At 32.9% G+C, this 24,436-nt stretch overlaps 6 protein-coding genes across 6 annotated transcripts; 1 reads left to right on the forward strand and 5 right to left on the reverse strand.

Annotated features, from left to right (window-relative positions):
- Nucleotides 1-1,131: 1,131 nt before the first annotated feature.
- LOC133312833 (pathogenesis-related protein 1-like) lies at nucleotides 1,132-1,671 on the reverse strand. The gene has a single exon (XM_061514106.1). The coding sequence runs from the start codon at nucleotides 1,669-1,671 to the stop codon at nucleotides 1,132-1,134; it is 540 nt and encodes a 179-aa protein (XP_061370090.1).
- A 3,444-nt stretch (nucleotides 1,672-5,115) lies between these two features.
- LOC133312851 (small ribosomal subunit protein mS78 (rPPR3a)-like) lies at nucleotides 5,116-6,768 on the reverse strand. The gene has a single exon (XM_061514128.1). The coding sequence runs from the start codon at nucleotides 6,766-6,768 to the stop codon at nucleotides 5,584-5,586; it is 1,185 nt and encodes a 394-aa protein (XP_061370112.1). The 3' UTR covers nucleotides 5,116-5,583.
- Nucleotides 6,769-8,314: 1,546 nt separating this feature from the next.
- Nucleotides 8,315-9,006, forward strand: LOC133312852 (transcription factor DYT1-like). The gene is made up of 3 exons (XM_061514129.1): nucleotides 8,315-8,533; nucleotides 8,680-8,829; nucleotides 8,929-9,006. Exons 1-3 carry the CDS (start codon nucleotides 8,315-8,317, stop codon nucleotides 9,004-9,006), a joined length of 447 nt encoding a protein of 148 aa, XP_061370113.1.
- A 1,709-nt stretch (nucleotides 9,007-10,715) lies between these two features.
- LOC133312867 (probably inactive leucine-rich repeat receptor-like protein kinase At5g48380) lies at nucleotides 10,716-13,085 on the reverse strand. Its single transcript, XM_061514144.1, has 2 exons — nucleotides 11,982-13,085; nucleotides 10,716-11,748 (listed from the first exon to the last, which is right to left on the reverse strand). The coding sequence occupies exons 1-2, from the start codon at nucleotides 12,861-12,863 to the stop codon at nucleotides 10,759-10,761; spliced, it is 1,872 nt and encodes a 623-aa protein (XP_061370128.1). The 5' UTR covers nucleotides 12,864-13,085; the 3' UTR covers nucleotides 10,716-10,758.
- A 3,106-nt stretch (nucleotides 13,086-16,191) lies between these two features.
- Nucleotides 16,192-16,698, reverse strand: LOC133312831 (pathogenesis-related protein 1-like). The gene has a single exon (XM_061514103.1). The coding sequence runs from the start codon at nucleotides 16,696-16,698 to the stop codon at nucleotides 16,192-16,194; it is 507 nt and encodes a 168-aa protein (XP_061370087.1).
- A 2,956-nt stretch (nucleotides 16,699-19,654) lies between these two features.
- Nucleotides 19,655-20,358, reverse strand: LOC133312823 (pathogenesis-related protein 1-like). Its single transcript, XM_061514095.1, has one exon. The coding sequence runs from the start codon at nucleotides 20,326-20,328 to the stop codon at nucleotides 19,837-19,839; it is 492 nt and encodes a 163-aa protein (XP_061370079.1). The 5' UTR covers nucleotides 20,329-20,358; the 3' UTR covers nucleotides 19,655-19,836.
- Between the last annotated feature and the right edge of the window lie 4,078 nt (nucleotides 20,359-24,436).

The following is a 24,436-nucleotide window of genomic DNA, read 5'->3' on the forward strand; positions in this document are numbered from 1 at the left end:
TGACAGATCTTGAAATGGAGTCCATTATTTAATTAAAAAAAAAAACAAAAAAATGAAAAGCATGGCTCCCCCCCTCGAGTCTGCTGCAAAAATTTTAATTGTTGAATCTCTAAATTTAAATCCCAACTTATAATCACATTAATAATTTTATATAATTATCTTTAACATTCCTTCGCATGCCCTTGGCCTGACGCATTAAACTGTCTATTTTTTGTTTTGTTTAACTTAGTGCATACTTTAACTTTGAAAACGAGGACGATGACGTTCAAATTTGTGACCATTTAATTACATGATCTAGTATGATGTAAAACAACTAATCCTTCCTAAAAGTTTAATCCATATAATTATAGGCTTTAATGTTTTTAAGGTAAATATAGATAAGTTATTTACGTTTGCTAAAACAACGTCGTTTTAGATTAAAAAATTATAATGAAAAAGACTATTATAATCATAAAATAAATTATAATTACAAAAATACCTTGATTTTCGACTCAAAACAAAATCATTTGGGATTCAACATTGAATATAAAAATAAACAAACCTATAATTATAACCCCAGTAATGTCTCTAACAACTGACCAAGTTAACCCACACCTTGCCTAAATGAGTACATTACGCTGAAAAGTAAAAACATATTTTTGATCATGTTATTATTACGAGGCGTTATTCTTACGATTTAAAAGTTTTACAATTTTTTATAATTTATTTTTTAATGTTAATTTTTATGAATCTAATGATTATAATTTATTAAAAATTAATAATAAATATGATCTGATAAATCATAACTATTGGATTGACGAAATTTAATAGTAAAAAAATAGATTGTAAAAATAACATTAATCTATTATTATTATATTATGAAATTAATATTTCTGATATTATAGAGATAATTTTATTTTCTATTTACACGTGAAAGTGTGAGAGACCGATGTCAAACCATATGAAAATAAGAGAGAAAAAAAATAATTTCATACATTTTTATATATGTCACATGATATTTATCTCCTCCAATAATCTCTATTATTATTATTGATACAGCTGATGCTGGCATATGATGTGATTATGCATGCAACATATTTATTTCATTCCAACGTACCTAGCTAGTAAGCTAGATAGCTGAACATATCTTAGCTAGTTCTCATACAAACCATTGTTGAAGCTCAATGGTACTTGGAAAGGACTAATATCGAAAGGTCTCTGACCAATAAAATTTCCTGGTGGATCATAGTTGCAGCTGATGATGGTGCTACGACCATCGTTGCACCGCACCTTGGCACAACCAAGACGAACCGAGTCACGCCAAACTACCTGTGTATAGTGCCTGCACTCCCCACCAACACACGAATTAGAGTTATAATCATAGTTTGGCTTCTCTGCCACCCACATGTTCACAGCAGCTATGCCTGTAAGGTCACCACTGCTCCACGCAAGGTTCTCACCATAAGGACCCCCTGAGTGCACCAAATTGCAGTTTCCCTTGAGTTTGTTCACATAGTTTTGTGCATATGAGGCAACGGTTGCATCCCATCTCATAGGCCCAACCCCAACTTGGGAACGGGCTACGTTATGAGTATTAAGGTAGTCTTGGGGTGAGTTTTGAGCATAAGAGATTTGTGATAATATGGCAAAGACAGAGATGAGACAAAGCATTGAGATCATGGGCACACCCATGTTGGATTAATTAGGGACTATATTATAGAAGAAGCCTATTTATAAGAGCTTTTTTCTGGGATAGTTTGGAGGAGAGGACACTGACATTTTTCTAATGTTCATTTAACTAATGCGGTGGCTAAAGAAGGAAATGGCTAGAGGCTGCAAAGGGTATTAGACTTGAGATTATCCCCTTCTTTTTGAAATAAGAAAAATCAATTCTTGGTGGGACAGAGGCGGCTTTCATTATTAGAGGAAAAAAAAGGTTTACCCTTGTTGTTATCTACCTTTAGTTTTTATCAAGTTGATCACATTGTTCATTTTCAAGAAAGGGAATGTCCAATTCGACCCTTGTTAATAATGGATAATGTCTATTCTGAGTGAACTACTGGGACTAATTAAGCACATTATCACGTATTGTGATATATTGTTGTAATATATTAACTGTTATAATTCCAAAATTAATAACGAAAATTCAAACAAAAAGTCTACATGCATTAACATGTTATTTCAGACTAAATTATTATGGAAGTGGAAAGCCTTTCTACCAAGAAGGCTCTTTCAAGTCGTCTATCATAATTTTTCATCTTACATCGAGGTTAGTAAATATCATTCTTTCTTCCTTTTGTTCATATTTTGTGATTGTATTCTGGAAAAAGAAAATGATTTATAGCTTGGATTTGTTTTAGTATTTAAGATTTTTGTAACAGGATAAACTTGGAATATACTTCACAGGAGAGACACACATGTTGCTAATGGGCATTTAACTAATGCGGCGGTTGAAGAAACATAAGGCTAGAGGCTGCAAATTAACCTTTTTTTCAAAATAAGAAAAACCAATTCTTGGTGGGACAGAGGCAACAAGTGCCATCAGCTTTCATTATAAAGTAGAAAAATAAGGGGTTTGGCATTTTTGTTATCTAACATTAGTTTTTATCAAGTGGATAACATTGTTCATTTTCAAGAAAGGGATGTCCAACTCGACCTATATATGTTAATAATGATAAAGGGGGTTATTAGTCCGCATCAATGATGAAGATGCCTAGCAAGTAACAAAAGTCTGAATGATGAATGATGAAGAGATTGCAACTACTTCAAAATAAATTAAACAACTAACAAGCGGGAGAGAGAGAGAGGTTTTAATAAAATTTTTTAATACAATTAGTATGTGAGTATGCCCACGATGACTTTGATCTCTTTTGATTTAATCTGTCATCTGTTAGCTATAAATTATGCTTATTTTAATGGCTTTATTTTTACAATATTTGAGTTGAAGACTAGTTATAAGTGCAGGGTAATGGGTCAAATGAATATCAATCAGCCTAGTAAGGTAAAAAAAGAAGAAGAGATAATTTGATGATTTACTATCTTTTTTTACCATTTTTACTGCATTTAGAGAGCCATATGAGTTACTTTTTGGAAGTGAAGAAAAAAAGAACTGGACCGTTGGATGAGGACAGACATGGATGGACAGCAATGAATCTTTGGATCTCTGGTTATTTTTAGTTAAGTAGAGGAATTAGACTTAGGAGTTTTCAGATTTTCAGTTTTAGTTTTTCTTAATAGTGGTATTTTTCTTTTTGAACTTTCTTGAAACTTTGTAAGCTGGGTGTGAAAGTTCCAAGTTCTTGAAATTGAAGGGCACTGACAACACATCTTCTTGGAAGAGATCAAGGATCTGCATGCGACCTATGCTTCTCTCCAATTCTGCAAGTTCTTCCTATCTTTATTAGGAATTCTAATACTTGAAATACTGGTCTGTATTGAACTCTGTTTTTAATTCCTTTTTCATATTCGGTAATGCATGTTACTTCAATTTTAGAATCTTTAATTTTGTTCTTTGAAATGGCTAGCTAACTTTCCTCTTTTCTGGGATTCAAGATGATTGGGTGATTCTTTATTTTTATGAACACTGTAATGTTTCTTTTAGTCTCATTTTATTAACAAGATTCTGATTTAAAAGTTCAAGAAAACCATGGGAATGGTCTTGAAATATTTTTAGCATAACTGTGATTGGGAAATCAGGTTATGTTCTTTTGTTAATTAAACCCTTGAGGTTAGGGATAACCCAAGGAGGTTTTTGAAATAATTCTTGAAGATTCAGAAGACTTTGGAAAAAGACCTTACGAGGAACAAATCTGGAACTGGGAAGTTGTAGCTAAAATAGCCATAGTAGTTCAAATTATGTGATTAAAGTGCCTTAGTAGTGAAAAAACGCAGGAATGCAAATTGCTTTAGGAAAGTCCATGAATTGAGAATTCTAGAATCTTTTCATTGTTTATATTTTGTACTTAACCATTTTAGTTCCATTTGTTAATTCAGTTTTAATTACAAAATCAATTTCATTTAATTTTTTTTTTTTTTTGATAACAATTTCATTTAATTTTTTAGTTTAAAAGTGAGATTATTACAATAAAATAATTAAGGAATAGAACCAAGAAAAGAAATTAAAATCAACCGTTACCTGAGAACCGATCCATACTACCCAACAATGATCATATTACCTACATGTGATTTTAGTATATATCACTTTCTTTAACCCGAATGACACATTTCAGTTTAATTAAAAAGTAGAAAGGTGATACGGGTCAAATTATACATTCAGGCCCGTGTTTGTGTATAGCATATACAAGAGTCAGATGGGTATTGTTGAAATTCGATTCACAAACCAACAACATTTGATTGGAATTAACGGAATTTAGGGCAAGGACAGGACAACAAATATACTTCCATATGTGTTTGTTTGGATCCATCAAGTGACTATTTCAGGGTGAATAAAGGATGGACTAGCACTTTGAAAGAGCTAGCAAAGGTTGATTCCTGCGTGGTTGGTCAAGTCCATACATAAGCAGGAAATTCTCCAGGTTTCCAATTGAGTTCATAAGTAAATTATAATTATCATTATTTTTCGCATATATTTTTTGTAATTTAATTAATTAACTGATGGTGGAATGACCTTGGACTTGCCAAGGAGTCAAAGTCTGTTAGGGATGAACCTCTTCAATGGTACATGTGGTCAATGGCATGCCTAACCGAGCCACAGTTTTCAGAAAAAAAGGATTGAGCTCACAGAACCCTTGTCCCTAGTATAGATAATTGATGACGTTTTCGACGTTTGTGGACCGATTGACAAGCTTACTCTGTTTACAGATGCTGTCAATAAGTACTAAAATATGTAAACATTACTAAGGTGAAAAGAAAAATGTTCATACTAATCTATTTACCTAATGAAAGAAAACAAATATTTGAGTACAAATGGCAATTGGAAGCCAAAGAGCAGCTACCATTCCACTCGAAGATATGGTTCAAAGCTCTGTATGACAATACAAATGAATTCGCCTACAAGGTCTACATAAAGCATGGACGGAACCCTATCAACAGCCTACACAAATTGGAAAGGAAACAAAACAAAACCCTACACAAAATATTGGGTTTCATGTACTTCATGGCTGTGCATTTGGCACTTCGCTGCTTGTTGCAGTGACCGCTAGACTCTAATGCTTTCTTGGTAAAAGCACAACGGCTTTCTTCCTGTCACTTGCCAAAGGCAGAGGAGAACCTTAAGAATGGGCTTGCCACTACACGGGTACAAGTGGTGCTACGGCAAACATTCTGTCTCCTAGATCAAGGCATAACCAAAGAAACTGCCGTGCTTTTGGGTAAAACATAGATTATGAATTTGGAAGTCTACTGGAAGGGATAACTTATTCAACAGGCACGTGTATAAGGTTCAAAATTCCTAGCCCACGGAAGCAAAAACAAAATTCAATATTAGCGCTTGATCAGTGAGGTTTTGGTTTGTCTTCTGACCATTATTTATCCCCTTCACCAGCGGAAGTTCTAACTTGACCCCAAGTACGACACAACTCATTTCAATTAACGCATTAATTTGATAATCGGTGAAATCAACAGCTACAAAAATGGATGCAAGGTCTACCACATGTTTAGGGGCAAATCTATTTCCAGTTTCTTCTTCCTTGCAAGATCGACAAGTGTTTTAGCTTCTCCAATCATTCCCTGGGAAAAAAGCCTCTCCACGACACCCTTCAATACTCCCACATCAATAAGCAACCTTCCATTGGTTGCCAATGCAACTTTGCAGATTTGAAAAGCCATATCAAAATCACCCTTCTCAGAGAGAAAGGGAACAAGAGTTCCATAAGTAGTACGATTTGCAGTGCCTACACATTTCACCAACTCATCATACCAGTGCTTAGCTTCTTCCAGTTTGCCATCATTACAGAAACCCTTAATCAAGACATTGAAACAATGCACATCAGGTTGAACCCCCTTCAATCTCATTTCATCAACTAGCTCAACCGCTTCCATTACTTGGCCACCAAGAATCATCCCCTTCAACCTCAACTTATAACTCACAACATCAGGATCAACACCATCCCGGGTTTGCATCAGTGCCCAAATCTTTTCACCTTCTTCATACCCACGCTTCTCATAAAACACACAAAGAAGAGTATGGAACGTAATTAGATTAGGCTCCATTCCTAACTCCTCCATCTCGCGAAGCATTCCAAGAGCCAAATCAGTGGAACCCATCTCACAAAACGCATAAATACCGACATTATAGGAGACAACATCAAGCTGTATGGAGTACTTGGAAGGAAATTGGCGGAAAAGCTCTTCAACGACGTCGTACCTCTTGGCGGAGACGGCAGCACGGAGGAGGGCAGAGAAGGACTTGACAGTGCGGTGGCAATAAAAGGTTGGCATTTCGTCGAACAGCGTGAGTGCATGGTCGAACATGCCAGCTTTACCATAGAGAGAGATGAGGCGAATGACGAAGCCTTCGGAGGAGATCTGCTTGTAGTTCTTTTGGGCCTCGAGGATCTCTTCGATCATTGGGAAGGCCTTCACCTTCGCCAGACGCAACACGGTGGACTTGTAGATATCGCTCCTCAGTCGAAACTGCTTGTTCTTGCATGACTTCTTGAACATGTCGACCACGTTTCGCAGCCCTTGAGGTGTCTCGTAATCATGTTTATTGGTGTGAACACGTGTTACGGCCACAGGGTTGAGGACGGTGGTGGTGGTTGTTTCGGTGTTGATGGATGGCTTAGCGGTGAAGATTCGAAGCAGACGATTGGCACTCGCACAAGACATAGCTCGGGAGAAATGAAGGAAAGAGCTTTAAGTGGAGGTAGGGAGAGTTTAAGAATTTGGAATTATGAGACAAACGCTACTACGCTACCCAAACACAACCAGGATTTATTGATGTTGAAATACTTCGTACACGAAACATACGACAAAGTGAGCGAAACCTACTTATTTTTTTTCTCAATTTTTTAATGAGTTTCATAAAAAAAAATTTATGCATTATACATGATTTGCTTATTTGATGTTTTTGCATTACAATTATTTATGGGCAATGCTTAATATTGTCTTATATAGAGACATAATTAAATAGATCCTATAATAATAAAAAAAAATATTGACTCGAGTTTCGATGTGTGTGTAATATGAGATAAGATTTTTCACGTAACATAAAAAAAATATTTTCCATTATTTATATAAGCATGCTAAGTTGGTAAAATATTCCCAACATTCAACAATGATAAAAATCAAAGTACACATGTAATATTTTTTCTTTTTTCATATTTTTTTTTCCGGTGAAGGTAAGATTCAATTACTTTCATATAAAAATAAAAGTACACATGTAATACCAAAAGTATACCATTCTTTTGGTATTCCACTCCGATCCTTACAATGAGTTGATCTCTCCATTCAGATGGATACTGGCTGTCACGGAGCAACTTCCAGATTTCATGAAAATTTGTTTCATTGCTCTTGGTGTGTCGGTAGGTGCTCCGGGTGTAAATAGCCAAATCGAATACATTTGTGTGTGTGTGACGGGTCTAAATTGGTTAGGTTAGGTTATACTTTGACTTTTACATTTGTATAAAAAATATTCGGTCTGATTTGGCATATAAGTCTGTGTAGGCTTCAAATTACAAGTCTGATATGACTTATATTTAAAAAATAAAAATGTTGGCATAGACTTGTTATTCTGTTTAAGTCTATTAAACATTCAACAATTAAAAGAATAACTAAAATGATATTATTTTATTATTCAAAATTATTAAAATATTAATTTTATTTAAAATAAATAATATGATATGGGTCGGCCTGTAGACTTATAGGGCCGACATATACAAAAAAAGTCTAAGGCCTATTTTTCAAATAGATTTTTTTAAAAGCCCAGAACTATTCTATTTTATTATTTATACTAGGTCAAATCTAACCTAATATAGATTAGGCCATAGACCCCTATAAGCCGGCGTAATTCATTTACGTCCATATACTTGGACAATATGAAAGGCCCTCAAAATGAATAAATCTTTGGTGTTCAGTACATTTCACTAATAAGAGCATTACATGTGAGTTAAAATTCTCTTTTTATGCCAAACTTTTTCTCTCTCGTACGATGTGTAATGCGTTGTTGAAATACAACGAATCTAGGTGCAACAAAGATTTATTCCCTCAAAACATACATGAATGTACTTGTACTTTTTTTCTCGCTTCATTGTCTCTCTGACATGATGGCTTTGTCAGAAGCACTCATATATAGCCACCCGACCAATTAAGTCGTCAGTTTACAAAGCCTTGAAAGACATTTCTTCAATACCTGTTTAGACCAATTTTTCCAGAAATGGAGTATGAAGATGAAGATTGGCTGTGTGTTTCTCTGGAAGACTTTTCTCTTGCTACTGAAAATGGTAGTAACAAGGGAAGGATGAGTAGGAAGAGGAACTATGATGATGACACAAGAGAGTACAAATCCAAGAACCTTGAAACTGAAAGGAGGAGGAGGGAAAAACTCAGTAGCAAGCTCTTGATGTTGCGGTCTTTAGTACCTATCATCACAAATGTAACCAACCACCTAAGCCCTCACTTTCTTATTTGATCCTTCTTTATCTCATTGTTTATTCAGTATTATGTTTCATATATTTGTTTAACAATTGCACATTAAACATTGTAATTTAAACTGATTATAAAGTCAATTTTTGATTTCAGATGAACAAAGCCACCATTATTGAAGATGCTATCACCTACATCAAGAAGCTGCAAGATGAAGTGCAGAGTCTCCGCCAAGAGCTTCTCCAAATGGAAGCAACTTCAGAGGAAACAAGCGAGACAAGGATTGATGAAACTAATGCTGCAGAGGTTATGAAGAATTGGGGGATACAGGTCATCTACAAGATCCTTTCTTTAATTGATTAAATGAATATTTTCTGTAAATGTAATTATTTAATAATGTTGCAGGCAGAGGTTAAGGTGACACAAATCGATGGGAATAAAAGATCATCATTGAGAAGAAGAGGGGAAGGTTCAAGAAACTGATGGAGGCCATGAATAATTTTGGCATTGAGCTCGCAGACACCAATCTTACAACAGCAAAAAGAGCATTTCTGATTACATGCTGCATACAGGTGACTAAAAGAAAGATGAGAATCAAGCTTACTTTTTACTACCTGTTACTACAATGTCATCATAGGGTACTAAAATAATGTTCACTTTAATTATTTTTTACTATGAGATTTTTCACGACTTGAAATTATGTTATTGTGCAGGGAAAGGATGGTGAAAGACTTACCGTTATCAAATCAAGAATTTGTTGGAAGGTATTATCAGTGGCATATAGAGAGCAAGTTGAAATGAACTTCTAGTTACTTTGTTGTTAGGTCATCTTCCACGAGGGGATAGTACTAGTTATTACTAATAGCATTTAAGAAAAAAGAAGATAGTTCTGTAATTAAAAAATAGAAAAAACTGTGCCTGTTAAGATTTTGGTTTCTGTTAGTGTTAGCTAATGCAGATTCAGTATACTATCATCTAAACACTAACAATCAGTACTTTTTTTTTCCCGGCCTAAGTTATTACAAAATCTGTTCATCTTCTTGCATCCCATCAATTCCATCATTCAAACCCCTCCCCAAAAAAGAGAGACATATGTTAACATCAACCAAAACTGGACACTGATATTAATACCTGAAATATGTTAATTAGATAAGAGAAATGCTTTTTTAACTGCTCAAAAAGATCACACAAACCTAGATCAGTTTAAATTAAAACAGTATAGTAAACTTACTTCTAGGCATGGTGTCAGCTCATAATACTTTTGCAATGGAAATGAAAACCAATAACAAATTATATTTTTGGTTTGCAATAACTACCTAATTTATGTTTTATTTTACCTTCCATCTGTCTGAGGATTAAGCAAAGGTTACAAAGGTTGAATGACCTAAGAAATGAAGGTGATCCGAGTTAGTAGTGATTGTGCTGTTATTAGAGAGACAAGAGCCTGCGACTGCTTAAACCTTAAAATAAAAAGTAACAGCAGAACCAATGCTGTCTACTTGCCGCTCAAGTACAGAAGTCTGCACTGTACTTCAACAAAACTGAAGCTATGTACATAAGAATATGGCTCCAGAATATGAGTTCAACATGGTTGTCCAAAATCAAAGAAGAAAAGATGTCTCTTATCAAGGACCAGTACCAGTTAGAATTGAAATGGAGATAGGTTTCCAATGCTGATGAGGAGGAGAGAGAACTTTACTGAGTATTTGAATCAGACCAAACAAGTTAATATCACATTTCTTTCTCAGTCTTTAGAGAACACAACAAAAGCATATAAGAAAGAAATTCACAGTAGACTGACATTACTGACCAGACTATCAAATAAATTAATCAAATTAGAACCACATTTTTTATTTTAGCTGTCTCATTTTGATTTATGATCCTTCTATCATGACCAGGTGAACATCACCTTAGTTTTCAATTTTAACTTGAAGCAACTAAAGTTTTTTCCTACTCAAAATTTGAGAGGTAAATTGGGTTTCAACAATCATCCAAATAGCAGTCAATGTTAGAAGATTCTCTGAATATTTTCAGTATAGGACATTTAATGATACATGAGATAGAACAAATAATAATAATAGTAAACCAAAAAAAAATAAAAAAATAATAGTTAGTCAAATGATTCAGTTGTCAGAAGCACATTTAATTTTGCTCTAATTGAATCGAATGTGCTTGACAGTATTTTATATGTTTGTAAAAGTGCATACAAATTCTTCACAGAATGGCACTTACATTTCAACAAATACATTCTATTTCGTTGCTATATGTTATCTGATCACTATCAGGACAAACCATAGATAGCTTCAGCCTTTCAGAATCAAACCAGGGTCTATAACCCTCCCACAGGGCTCTTATAGTCTTGTACCTATCAACCATCTTTGGTCGTTGCTCTAATGAAGGCTTAACACAGTCACATGCAACTTCGAGGAGACGTAGGATTTTATGATCAAAACCTTTCCCAATGATAGATTTGTCAACGGCATCATAAAAATCAATAGGATCAGTGAACAATTTATTGCTAATATAGTTCATCAAAGAGCCACCAACAGTGTCAGAAGAATCAGTAGCTGGACTTAATCTTTTCCCTGTTATAAGCTCAAAAAGGATTATTCCAAAGTCATATACATCCCTCTCAACAGAACCCTTCACTCCAAGTCCATCAATCATAAACAATTTCATCCTCACATGATCTTCAAACTTCTGGTTTACAAATTTTGCCTTCCCAAAATTGGAAATTTTAGGCTCGAAATTCTTGTCTAACAAGACACACTCTGAACCGAGATTTAGATGGACTATCTTGCACTTTTCATGGAGCCAACATAAACCTCTTGCTAGACCAAGTGCAATGTGAATCCTCTCAGGCCATCCCAATATCATAGTTTTATGTCCTTCATTAGGATGCAACCAATCATGGAGTCTTCCATTTAACATGTACTTATACACAAGAATCCTTGCGTTTTTTTCTATGCAGAATCCAACCAGTGGAGCTATGTTTCTGTGCCTGTGTCTCCCCGGAATCGTTGTTTCAAGCAAGAATTCCGTCTTGTACTTATCAGCATCATATAGTCTCTTAACCGCAAGGAAACAGTTATTTGGTACTTTTGCTTTGTACATAATCCCTGTTGTTCCTAGCCCCAGCATATTGTCTGTGTTAAAGTAATCTGTTGCTTTGCATAGTTCCATGAAGCTCATTCTTGGAATCAATCTCTCCAACAATCTTGAGAGCTGTAGATGGAATGTCACAACAAGTTAGACCATATGATAGACAGTAACGTGACCTTTTTCAATAGATTCAAACTGAGATTAGATTAGATTGTCCTAATATGAAAAGAGATGTGATATAAGTGTTCAAGGCCCAAAAAATAAAAATAAAGCTAAAGTAATGATTAATGACACAAGTATTGGAGCACAAATATCGCATGTTCACAACTGGAGAGAGAGAGAGAGAGAGAGAGAACCTCATTGATTCTTTGCTCTTGCAAAGCTTGTGGTAGCAACTCAGCTACTTGTCTAGTATCCTTCTGCTGCTTCTGCTTCTTTCTTAAGGGATATGTAGCGTTACTCCTCCTCTTTTTGAATTCTGTCCAAGGTGTGAAAGCTACTATGACAGAAATTGCTGAAGAAACAAAAGCAATAATAAAACTATACCAAAACGATCTATCAATTAATCTATCGTCACAGCTTCCAAGTATTCCCCCACAGAGTCCACTATTATTGACATAGCTCAAACTCACATCAACATTGCTAGCAAAAACAGGCACTGGCCCTGTTAACAAATTGTTAGCAACACTGAAAACTCTAATACTGGGAAGCATCCCAATTTTTTGTGGGATTTGACCAGTTAACTGGTTGCCATCAAGTCTAAGGTTATCTAAGTAAGAGAAATTGGCAATACCCTTTGGAATTTCACCATTGAAAATGTTATTTGAGAGATCAAGTGAGGTTAGATATGGCAGTTTACTTGATATATCAGATGGGATATATCCAGAAAGCTCGTTGTATGAAAGGTTCAGAGTCTGCAACCATGTGAAATTTTCTATGCAACGAGGAAATTGGCCCTCTAGCCCCATATTAGAAAGCAAGAGACTGATTATTCTACTATCTTCCATAGAATTCCAGCATTCAACACCAGTAAAACTACACATGTAACCTACAGTATTGTTGCTCTCGAAATCCCAGCTAGATAAATGATTAAATGGATCCAACGAATTCTTGATGGTTTGTAAACAATACAAGTTACTTTCAGCACCATAACCTGCCAAAAAGAGACAGAACAATGGCCAAAAGAAGATCTGAAGAACACTGAAATTCCTTGTGGTGGACTTCATTTTCACAGACATAAATGGGTAAGGCAAGCCTAGTGACAAGGTACAGATTGAAACAGGTTCATCTATAAATTTTCAATTTCTAAGGTAATTTGCCTCAACTAAAATCTCAAAGCTCAAAGAATTAACAGGTACAGAGAAGGTAAGAATCACTGGCAAGCTTATAAATGCTATGATGCATGCATGTTAGAAACTATGGAATGGAGGGAATGAATTGAATTGTTTACAAGGTGAGAAGTGTATTGCAATTTCTTAGGAAGTTGTTTTGTGTAGAGTGACAGCAAAGACTTCCAAAATCCAAATGCCTTGACTTGACTGTGTCACTGGTTTCATTTTTCGTTACTAAATAAACAAATTGGATCAAGACGCATAGCAATTTCGTAGAAGTTCATTTCTTTGAATTTTCACATAAGCATTATATATGACTAGAACGCATATTATAGATAATATATGATATCATGCATACTTTTTTTTTTTTTATACAGTAAGATCATAATCTCAAGAGAAGAAAAAAATACTAGTTAAAATTATGACCCAACAATATTGGAGAGAAATAAATAAAATAGAAATGAACTCATTTATTGATGGTTTTCCTTGCTAATCCATAAAATGCCGTATAAGACGAGGCAGCAAATCAAACGAGTTTTATACAAGTCATTCCTGTGTAATAAATAATACAAGGAATTTTTTTTTTTCTTTTATACATTTTAAACTTTTAAACTATTAATACGAGTTTTATACATTTTTATCTTTGATTCGTTTAAAATTTTAAACTATTAAGTTGAACTGTACAATATGTTGAACAGTGAACACCGACACTCTTGCGAATATTTCTCGTACGTAATATATTGAGGGCATTTTCTTGAAATGAAGAATTTGAATACAGAGCTAAGAATTGACTATTTCAAAAATATAAAAGTCTTTTACAATTTACACCCCAAAGAAGTCTTCTATTTGACTTTTGCTTCAAGGGGGATTGTCTGCATTTTTTATTTTTTATTTTTGCATTATAAAACACTAAAAATCTATAAGAATCATGAACCTAAACACTAAATCCTTAAGGAAATTCCCTTGGAACGGGCCTAACGAAGTAAACCAGTGCCAGGTCCACTAGATAAAGATCCATTCCCATTGCTGCTATAAGATCTGAAAGAAATACTAGAAGTAGCACCTATGAAAGTATTCTACTACAAATAGAACAATTGGGGGATGGGTTTTCACACAATCTTTCATGTAAAACTTTATCGGAGAAGGATATATTTATCATTAATTTTTTTTACTACTTTTACAACTAACTTAATTACCGTTGATTTCCGTTAATCTAACGATTATAATTTATTAGATTTATTATGCCGTATTTATTAATTCTCAATAAATTATAATCGTTAGATTGACAGAAATCAACGGTAATTAGGTTAATTATAAATGTGATAATTTTTTTTCGTGATAAGTATATTCTGTCCCATATTTATTAGAGAAATATAAAATTATCAATGTAATTTCATCCCAGTAACTTAAGTTTTTGGATTGAATTAGTTTTTTACGATTTTCATTTTCATTTCATAAACAAAAGCCAATGGTGTATTTGTACTTTTTAAAGTGTATTTACTAAGAGTAATTTTTTTGTCCTCGAATATGTAATAACGAGAGATATATCAAAGGAAAATAAATGAAACAGCACAAAAAATATTCAACATAAAAACATAATAAAAATCTAATAATAATAGAGATTTTTGGCTCGAGTGGTGATTAGGTCAGACCTTCCCCAAGTAAGAAATTCTCATATGCACTTTAAATAAGAAACAAATTTTTTTATATCTTACATATACACACATATATATATATATATATATATATATATATATATATATATATAAATGCACATAAGGTGTTGCATTATCATTGTTAAGAGTGTAAATATGCTAGGCTAGGTTAGATTTTGACTTAAATAGGTTAGACCTGTATAAATTTTTTTTTATGATTAGCCTAACCTTTTAGCCTGTGTAGGCTCAGATTATAAGTCTGACATGACCCTGTATTCAAAAAATAAAAGTCTTAACAGCCTGTTAGCCTGTTTAAGTTTATTAAATATTTAATCATTAAAAAATAACTAAAATAATATTACTATATCATTCAAAATTATTAAAATAATAATTTTATTTAATATAAATAATATGATATAGGTCGACTTGTAAACTTATAGGTTCGACATGTATAAAAATGTCTATGGCCTGCTTTGTAAATAGGTTTTTTTAAAAGCCTAAGTCTGTTCTATTTAACTATTTATAATATATCAAATCTGACGTAATATAGACTAGGTCGCGGGCCTACCCCATTTACACCCCTGATCATTGTGCAACTTATATGAATTTTTGAATTCAAAAGCCTATTTTTTATAAAGGGGTTGATCATAATGGTTAAGGAGATAAAATATTTTGTGCAGCTTAACTTAAGAATTTTTGTGCATGGTATAAAAAATATATAAATATTTTTGTCAGATCCTCGGTAAGATATTAGCGTGAACAAAAAATGATGGCGCAAAATATATAAATATTGTAAGATATTGAATACAAACTTACTAATTAAATTCTCAGAGAAAAAATAATAATAGAAAAGGTATAATATAGGGATTTAAATAGGGATTAGTGTTTGTCCTTTTTAAGGACATATAATTATGTCATTTTAAGTGAGTGAAAAAAATACATAATAAAAATCATAGAGGAGAAAATGAGATTTTTTTAATTTAAATTTTAAATAAAAAACACTAATCTTAACTAAAATGACCATCCATTAAAATGATAAATATTTTCTCCATTTAAATAATATATAACATCAAAATGCACCACAAACTTTTAAGACTAATATTAGTATTAATTATGTGAGTTATGAGCTCATCAACATTATTTTATTATTTCAATACATTGAAAAGTATCATAACATTGAGAGTAAATATCATTTTTTATCCTCAGCAAATTTCACGATGTCCATTTTAGTTCCTAGCAAATAAAAAGGCCCATGATGGTTCCTAAAAAATTCAAAATGGACTCATTTAGTTGAAATCGTGGTCCCTCACAAATCTAAGAAAGACCCATATATTAGTCCCTAAAAGAATTAAAATGGGTCCATTTTGAATTTCTTAGGGACCACGATGGGCCTTTTTATTTGCTAGAGATTAAAGCGGGTATCGTAAAATTTGACGAGGACCAAAAATGATATTTACTCTAAAAGGTGGTCACCAAAATTCATGATTTTACTGTTTCCCTGTAATTATATATTTATAATATATAATAAGCAGTCTGAACTGGTAACTGCTCAATTGAAATAAAGGATACAACAAAATCAATTAGTAGGGTCTTTGGCCATAATAGTTGCCAGGGGGATAATAATTGCAAGTGATGAATATTGAGCCTCCATTATCACATCTTACTCTGGCACATCCAAGGCGTGTTGAGTTTCCCCAAACAACCTGAGTATAATGCAGGCACTGACCCCCAATACATGAGTTAGAATTGTAGTCATAGTTGCGTTTCTCATTAACCCACATTCTCACTGCATCTTTGCCACTTATACTTAGGTCACCGAAGCTCATTGCCAGATTCTCACCGTAACGACCACCACCACCTGAGTGAATCAGTTGGCAATCACGTTTACGTTGATTAGCATAGTTCTGTGCAAAAGAAGCAACATTGTCATCCCAAACCAACTTTGGAACACCAACCTTTGATCTTGCAGCGTTGTGAGCTTTGACATAGTCTGCTGGTGAGTCTTGAGCATAGGCAACAATAACATGATCCGCAATGAATAAACCTAAGACACATAATAGAGGAAATGAAAACTTGGATAGCGCCATTTTGGCTGATGTATAGAAATGCTAAATTTGTATGTGTTTGATGAAAAAGCTTGGAGCTCTTGTGTGGTATTTATAAGGATTTTCACGTTGGAATTTAAAGGGAAAATTGTTTATCCTTCTAAATGACACAACTTACATCATTTCATTCTCACAAAGAGGTGGAACCCACACATTTATTTATTTTTTTGTCAACTCTTTCTTCTTCTTTATCTATCTTTTCATCTCTCTTAAAATGACACAACTTTACATCCTTTACAATGACACACACTTTTTCCGAATTTAAAATGAGGTAATATGAAATGCATTAAAAACTAAGATTTTCTCATAAAAACTAGAGATTTAATTTATGAAATGCATTAATGACAACTATTAGGAATAAAAAACCGAAGGTAACAGTTTAATGATTTCACAGCATAATTATGAAATGTAATAATGATAAAGATTACAAATGAAAATAAAAAAAAAAGAAATTAAAAATTTGATATAAAATTTAAGAAATGTTTTAATGACAAAGATTACTGGATGATTTTAAGCGATATGTCATTACTAATGAGGGTTGGCTTAATTGGTAAGATAAAAGTCTCTTTTTTATAAAAGGGTTGTTCATTGTTATCAAAAAAAAAAAAAAAAGGGTTGTTCATAATGGTTGAGGAGGTATATTTGCTGCTTTTGATTACTCAACTTCAAACTTTGATTCACCAATTAAAACAATTAATTTCCTTAAATGTGTCAAGCAAATTTCCTTAAATTCACCACTTAAATGCGATAACTAAAGTAGACTTAATCTCAGTTGTCGTGAAAGGTTAGATTTTTATCACTTGTCTTTATATGATGTGTATTTGTGGTGTTAATATATAGATTCGTGATAAAATTAAAATTATAGTTTAAAACTCTAATTTCAATTTTAATTCTCTCATAATTGAAATTGTGTTAAAGAAACACTTCAACCTAAAATCTTAAGGTGTTAGGTGATGATCTTTTTAATGTTTTTTATATTATTCTCTAACACACTCTCTAACGCAAGAGCCATTTGGGCTAGAAGCGTGGATATAACACAAGTCCATTTTTGGTCTGTCTTGTGGTGCACAAGCTCATTTTTTGATCTGCCTTGTGCTTTTCTTAATTCCACCTGAAAGTGGGGGCGGTGAGAATCGAACTTATGATCTCGTGGTCCGTGAAGCTCTGATACCATATTAAAGAACCACTTCAACCCAAAACCTCAAGGTGTTAGGTAATGACATTTTTAATGCTTTTTATATTATTCTCTAACAAATTGATTAAGAATCTTAATTTTATGTTTAGAATTAATGAATAAAAAGTTGAAATATAAAGTTATTATATATCATGTGTTCGACCATAGAGAGATCGAGAGCTTGCTCTGTGACCCGTAGGTAAGTGACCAACAAAAGTATGGCTTAACCACTCATGAAACGGTCCAAGGGTATATACATTGCAGAGGCTGATTGCTAAAAGATGTCTGTGTGACCAGGTTGGTGTGAAGATTAGGATTTAGTCATTCAGAAGATGTGTGCTATAGAGGGTGACCCTAATATTTATAGAGGAAAGATGACTTTGAAATGATAGAGTTTGATTTGAAATCATCTCCTTAATTTCATGTGATCCTCTTCGATTAATTGCCAATTTGTATGATGTGGAACTAATGTGAACTTTTCCTTGAAGATCAGAGTACATGAACACATGGGTGTCAGTCGTAATGATTGTTTGAATTCCAAGGTTGAAAGTTTGATCTTTAAGAGAAGTACGGGAGACTTTTAACTTTTACCGCACCTGCATGGAAACTGCTAAAGCAATATATTTATCTAAAAAAACTAAGAGGGTATGTGTTATGCATGTTATTAAGATCAAATTAACTGGAGGGAACACTATTTGATGATAACTTTCAGAAAGTTGATGAAGTTTATTATAAAGTTAATCATATTAAAATTTATTTTATTTCCGAGTGATCAATATTATGTTCTCTTTTCATTTTTCTAATAAAATGTCATCGTTTATTTATTTATTGATTATAAAGTAGGTATAAGACATAAGGCATGATTTTCTCAAAAGAAAAAGAAAAAAGAAAGAAAGATATATGGCATGATTAGAAAATTCATGATGGATTCACATCCGTTTAAAATTTGGGTTTAGTGAATGTATTTTTAAAGGACATAAACTATTAAAAGTTTATACTTGTAACAGTTTAACTATGCATTTATGGAAATGCATAATAATAATATTAATTTTTTTTTTCTTTTCAGAAATTGTCTGCTGATGTGAAAAGTGAAAAAAAGTATAACTTTAATATTGCAACTATGCATTTCTGAGAATGCATAGTTAAAAATTATTAAAAGGACATAAACTTGTGTTTTTTAAAAGAACACCTTTTTTCCCTTAAAATTTTGACGAAATTAAGGCAGATTATCAACAAGACGGATAAGCTAATTAAAGTGGAGGCAATATGATTTCACTAGCTAGGACTAAACCCCATATTGCACTATTTCAATATATATTAGCTTAAGGTTCTTAAGAAACAAAATTTTCATCTTTGAGCTGTAAAAGAAATACTTTTTAGATGTTTTGAAATCAATTGAATTGTATAAAAAATATAGATATTTTTGTCAGATCTGTAAGTCGACATTAGTGTGAAGAAAATATGGTGGCGCAAAATATTGTAAAGAATTTATATATGGAAAGATTGATTACAAACTTTAATGCATGCTATTAATTAAATTCAAAGAAAAAGAAATATAAGTGGAATAAGATAGGGATTTAACTTATAACATAGCTTACCAAAAAAAAAACTTATAACATAGAATACACCACAAATTTTTAAGACTAACATTATATATTAATATTAATTAAGTGAGTTATGAACTCATTAATATTATTTTATTTCTATTTTTTTAATACAATGATGATAAACATACAATCTCTTACAAATTATTCAAATCTGTCACCACGAGCTCACTTCAAATAACTTTATTTTATTATTTCAATAAGTATCATAACATGAATTTTTAAGGTGGTCACCTAAATTCATGATTTTACTGTTGCCATGTAATTATTTCTTAATACATAAGCAGTCCAAAGTGGTAGCTGCTGAATTGAAACAAACGATACAGTATAGAATGACTTAATTTAGTAGGGTCTTTGGCCAACATAGTTGCCAGGAGGATCATAATTGCAACCGATGAATGTGCCTCCATTATCACATCTTACTTTGGCACATCCAAGACGTGCTGTGTTTCTCCAAACAACTTGAGTATAATGTAGACACTCACCACCAACACATTTGTTAGAATTGTAGTCATAGTTGGCTTTCTCATTAACCCACAATTTCACTGCTTCTGTGCCACTTAGGTCACCAGTGCTCATCGCCAGATTCTCACCGTAACGACCACCACCACCTGAGTGGACCAGTTGGCAGTCACCTTTACGTTGATTGGCATAGTTTTCTGCAAAAGAAGCAACAGTGTCATCCCAAACCAAGTTTGGAACACCAACCTGTGATCTTGCAGCGTTGTGAGCATTCACGTAGTCTTCATGTGAGTCTTGAGCATAGGCAACATGGCCCATAATGACTAAGCCCAAGACACATGATAGAGAAAATGAAACCTTACATAACTCCATTTTGGCTAATATTGTAGTAATGCTATAAATTGGTTAGTGTTTGATGAAAAATGTTGGAGCTTTTGGGAGGTATTTATAGGAATTTTCACATGGAAAATTCCTAGTTAGAAAGGTTTGAAAGCAAGATGGTAGAAACTTTCAGAATGATAATGCGTAAGTGGTCATTAAAAAATTTGATAGATTGCTAGTGGTCAGGCTGCGGTCTACTTAATTAGGCAGAAGGATGAAATTTTGCCTAAATATTTAATCAGGCTGCGGTCTACTTAATGAAAGCAAGCTTTTAAATTATTTTTTTTTTTCCAATTTTAACTTTGCAACATATATATTTGTGTGGCAAGTTTTTTTTTTTGGTATAACCTGGAGGGTATCCTCATTCAACCTCTTCCGGTCATCTTGTCCTCAAAGTACGACCTGAAGGCTACCCCTCATTAGAACAGCGGGTGCATTGAACTTCGCTATCGGAAGAAAGATGAGACTAATATCCCCTTCTAGGAGAAAAGCAAGTAAGTCTTCTTAATTATATATAATTTTGTCCGATCCCTTCCGCAATTTTTTTTATATAAAAAATTAATTCAACTCAAAAATTTAGATTAACTGTTTTGTATTATTGTCGTGCACGAAATAGAGTTTTCAATTTGGAACCAATCATCCAATTCGACATGAAATATATTAATTTAAATCGATTTAATTAAATCAATTTTAATTATTGAATTTATTAACTCAACCAATCCTATCGAAACGCCTAGGCCCTGCAATTAATCGTACTGCCGTGCAAGAAAAGTAAATAGAGTTTGAAAAAAAAAAAAAAAGTAAATAGAGAGAAAATTTATACAGAGCTTGAAATGAAAAACACATGCATGACATCATTTGTTTCTTAATTGCATGACGATCTTCGACTAAATTGTATTCGTGGTTCATGAGTGTCTCGATCGTGGTTCAATCACAGGCTTCAATCAAGGCGTGTCTTGTGGTTCATGAGTTAACTAGAAAAACTACACAACAAAGTGGCAAAGTGCAATGTTCTTTGTGTTTTCTTGGTCCAAACTAGGGGTTTATATATGTAACGTTACATGACAAACCCTTAATTTCCTACAGACAGCATTCTGTGGGGTCCGTTGTATTTTTTTAAAAAGAAAACAAAAAAGAAAGTTGGCCGTTGTTTTTCTATGTATGTGTAGGAAGAAAATTTTGGAAACAGATCCTCTCATGTGAAATTTAACATGATCATGTCATGTGGAAGGATCTTAACCATTAATAATTAAATCAACGGTCATGATTGTGTAACTTCTTATCCTTATATTTTTTTCTTTCTCCTCCTTATCACCATTAATCCACCCATGTATGGTTATAATTGCCTTACATGACATGGTCGTGTTAATTAGCACATGAGAGGATCCACTCCTGAAAATTTTATATTCCTCCAACATAACTTTTCAATTTTGCAAAAAAGATTTATGAAAATCTTTACTTGAATAAGTTGAGATTTTTACTGGTTCAGAATAAAAGGTTGATTCTTATTTTATTTTTTTGATACATAAAGGGTGATTCTTATCACTTTAACATATCCAACAATCATTCTTAAATTTTAGCAAAATCTAGTTGAATAGTTTAGCAATTATTTTTTACTATAATAACATTATTATTCAGATTTGAAAATAATTACTGTTATGGGCTCATGAGAGACACATACTTTAGAAGACCCAATAAGGGACAACATAAAAGGAAAGTTATGCGAGTAAGGAGAAGAATCTTCTATCGGTGACAATATTATCCTGAGTCCTGATAGTCAATGTTGTTAACATTGAGATCTTAAATAAAATCGGAAGAATATTAGAAAATCATAAAACGTAAAATTGTAATGTAAGAAAATCGAAAAAAAATTGTAAAAGCGTTTGAAAATTTAGTAAAATCGTTTTGATGAAAAAAATTGTAAAAACGTAAAATCGTAGTGATAAATCGAGATTTTAACAACAATTGACAGCTATGCAATTTGACTTAGGTCTCCAAATAAGGTTCAGAATTTTGCTATCCACAATTAAACTCTATAAATAAGAAGTAAAGTCTACATGTACGACTTAATCTCGTTCTTACTGTTATGTTGTCACTGTACACACATACCACCTATTGACAAATGTCGTTTCTATCAGTGCACAGTGAGCTGTCACTTTAAAGATATCTCCTTCATAGATATATATCTTTGAGAGAGCATCAGATCCAAAATCAACTTATTAATCTTTGACTAGACATCTCAATCATCTAGACAAAACAATTACATAAATAGATTTTGAATAGAATAACGTAGTCAATACTCAATAGTATCGAATATCCTTATATTAGAAGGATCTCGTAGTCAATGACGACAATGTTCGATGCATTGTTTCCACAATAGTACTGGTTGATTTTAAAAAAAATCATTACAATTAAATCAACGCAATAATTAATAAATGGTCATACAAATTGGCAAATTAACAATTTTTCAATTCTCGATTTTTAAAAAAAAAATGTCACTTGTCCGTTCACGTCAGCATAAAAAAATATCCTTCTACAGTTCTACCAAAAATAAAATAAAATCAATCCTCCCATATGTATTTCTTAGATGGATTTTATACGTGACTTTTTTGGTCACCATATGTGATTGAAAAGTATACATTGCACGTGTTTGTCATGTTATATTCTCATTTGTAACTAATTTGATGTGGGAACTACTGTAACTTTTTTAAAACATAGCAACTTGTGTGCCATAAAAAATATCCACCGAAAAAAGCTATACAATATGGGAAAAAGATGTGTTATTTTAAATGACACACCTTACTAAGGAAGCACAGACACTTGTAAAAACAGGAAGAGTCGGGTCCGACACGCTCCGACACGGCGACACGCTCCGACACGGTGTCGGACACGCGGTTGACTTTTTCCGACACGTTGACCATTCCGACACGCGAATTTGACCGTGTCCGACACAGTCAAATGGCATTTTCGTAATTTTTTTTAATTTTTTTTTTTAAAAATTTATATTTTTTTAAAAAGTTAAATATATTAATAAAGCTTCCACCTGATCTTATCAATTTTGTCTTTTTGTCTTTTTTCCCCTTAACTAGATAAGAGATCATCTCAACATCATTGTTGTCAATTCCTATCACGCTCTTGTTGTATCTTCTTCTCTCTGATCTCTCTCTAATATGATTTGATCTCTCTATCTGATATTATATCCCTCTCTCATCCCAGTTCTTATTTTTTTTATTAAAGCTTCCATCTTTATAACGTGTTGATGGGTATTATTAATTTAGTTTCATTTTTTTGTTAAATTATTAAATATTAAATGAAATATACACTATATAAATTAAAAATATTATTTAATATTAAAACGTGTCCCAACGTGTCGAAATCCATAATTTTTTAGGATTGACGTTTCGGAGTGTCGTGTCGTGTCGTGTCACGTGTCGCGTGTCGTATCGGTGCTACATAGCACCTTACATCCTTTCACTCTCACAAAGAGGTGGGATTCACATCATCTTTAACATTTTTCCCCTCCACTCCCCCCACAGATTTATCTCTTTCTCTAACTTCAAATGACACAATTTTTTGTCTTTTAAAATGATATACATTTTTTTCATACAATATACGGTATATTTATTTGGAAATTGTTTTCTTATGTGACAGGATAAAATTTATCTCTTATAGACACATATAAAGGAGAGAGAAAAGAGAATATAGGAGAGAAAACAAAATATAAATAGATCCAATCTTTTTATATGTGAGTGTGAGAAAGAAGTTTTATCTTACGTTAAAAACAAGGGAATGTCATAAAAAAAAAACAAGGGAAAACATTTTCTCCTTTTAAAGGAGAAATTTTTTCTCATGTTAGTGACTCATAATATAGGTGGAGCCCACAAAATAGTGGAGAAAAAAAAAATTCAAGATGGGACCCACTTATGTTATGAGTCACCAACATGAGAAAAAATTTCTCCTTTAAAAAGAGAAAATGTTTTCCCTAAAAACAATTCCCATATTTATTAGTTTAACGTATAAATCACCGGCTAAAACTCGGTGAGAAAAAGTGAAAAGTACAAAGAAACTTCCCTAAGGGATCTAATAAATCAATAAATTA

The sequence above is a fragment of the Gastrolobium bilobum genome, unplaced genomic scaffold, assembly GCF_033153095.1.
Source record: "Gastrolobium bilobum isolate Gb01-03AN ecotype WA unplaced genomic scaffold, APGP_CSIRO_Gbil_v1 utg12574, whole genome shotgun sequence".
Lineage (NCBI taxonomy): Eukaryota > Viridiplantae > Streptophyta > Magnoliopsida > Fabales > Fabaceae > Gastrolobium > Gastrolobium bilobum.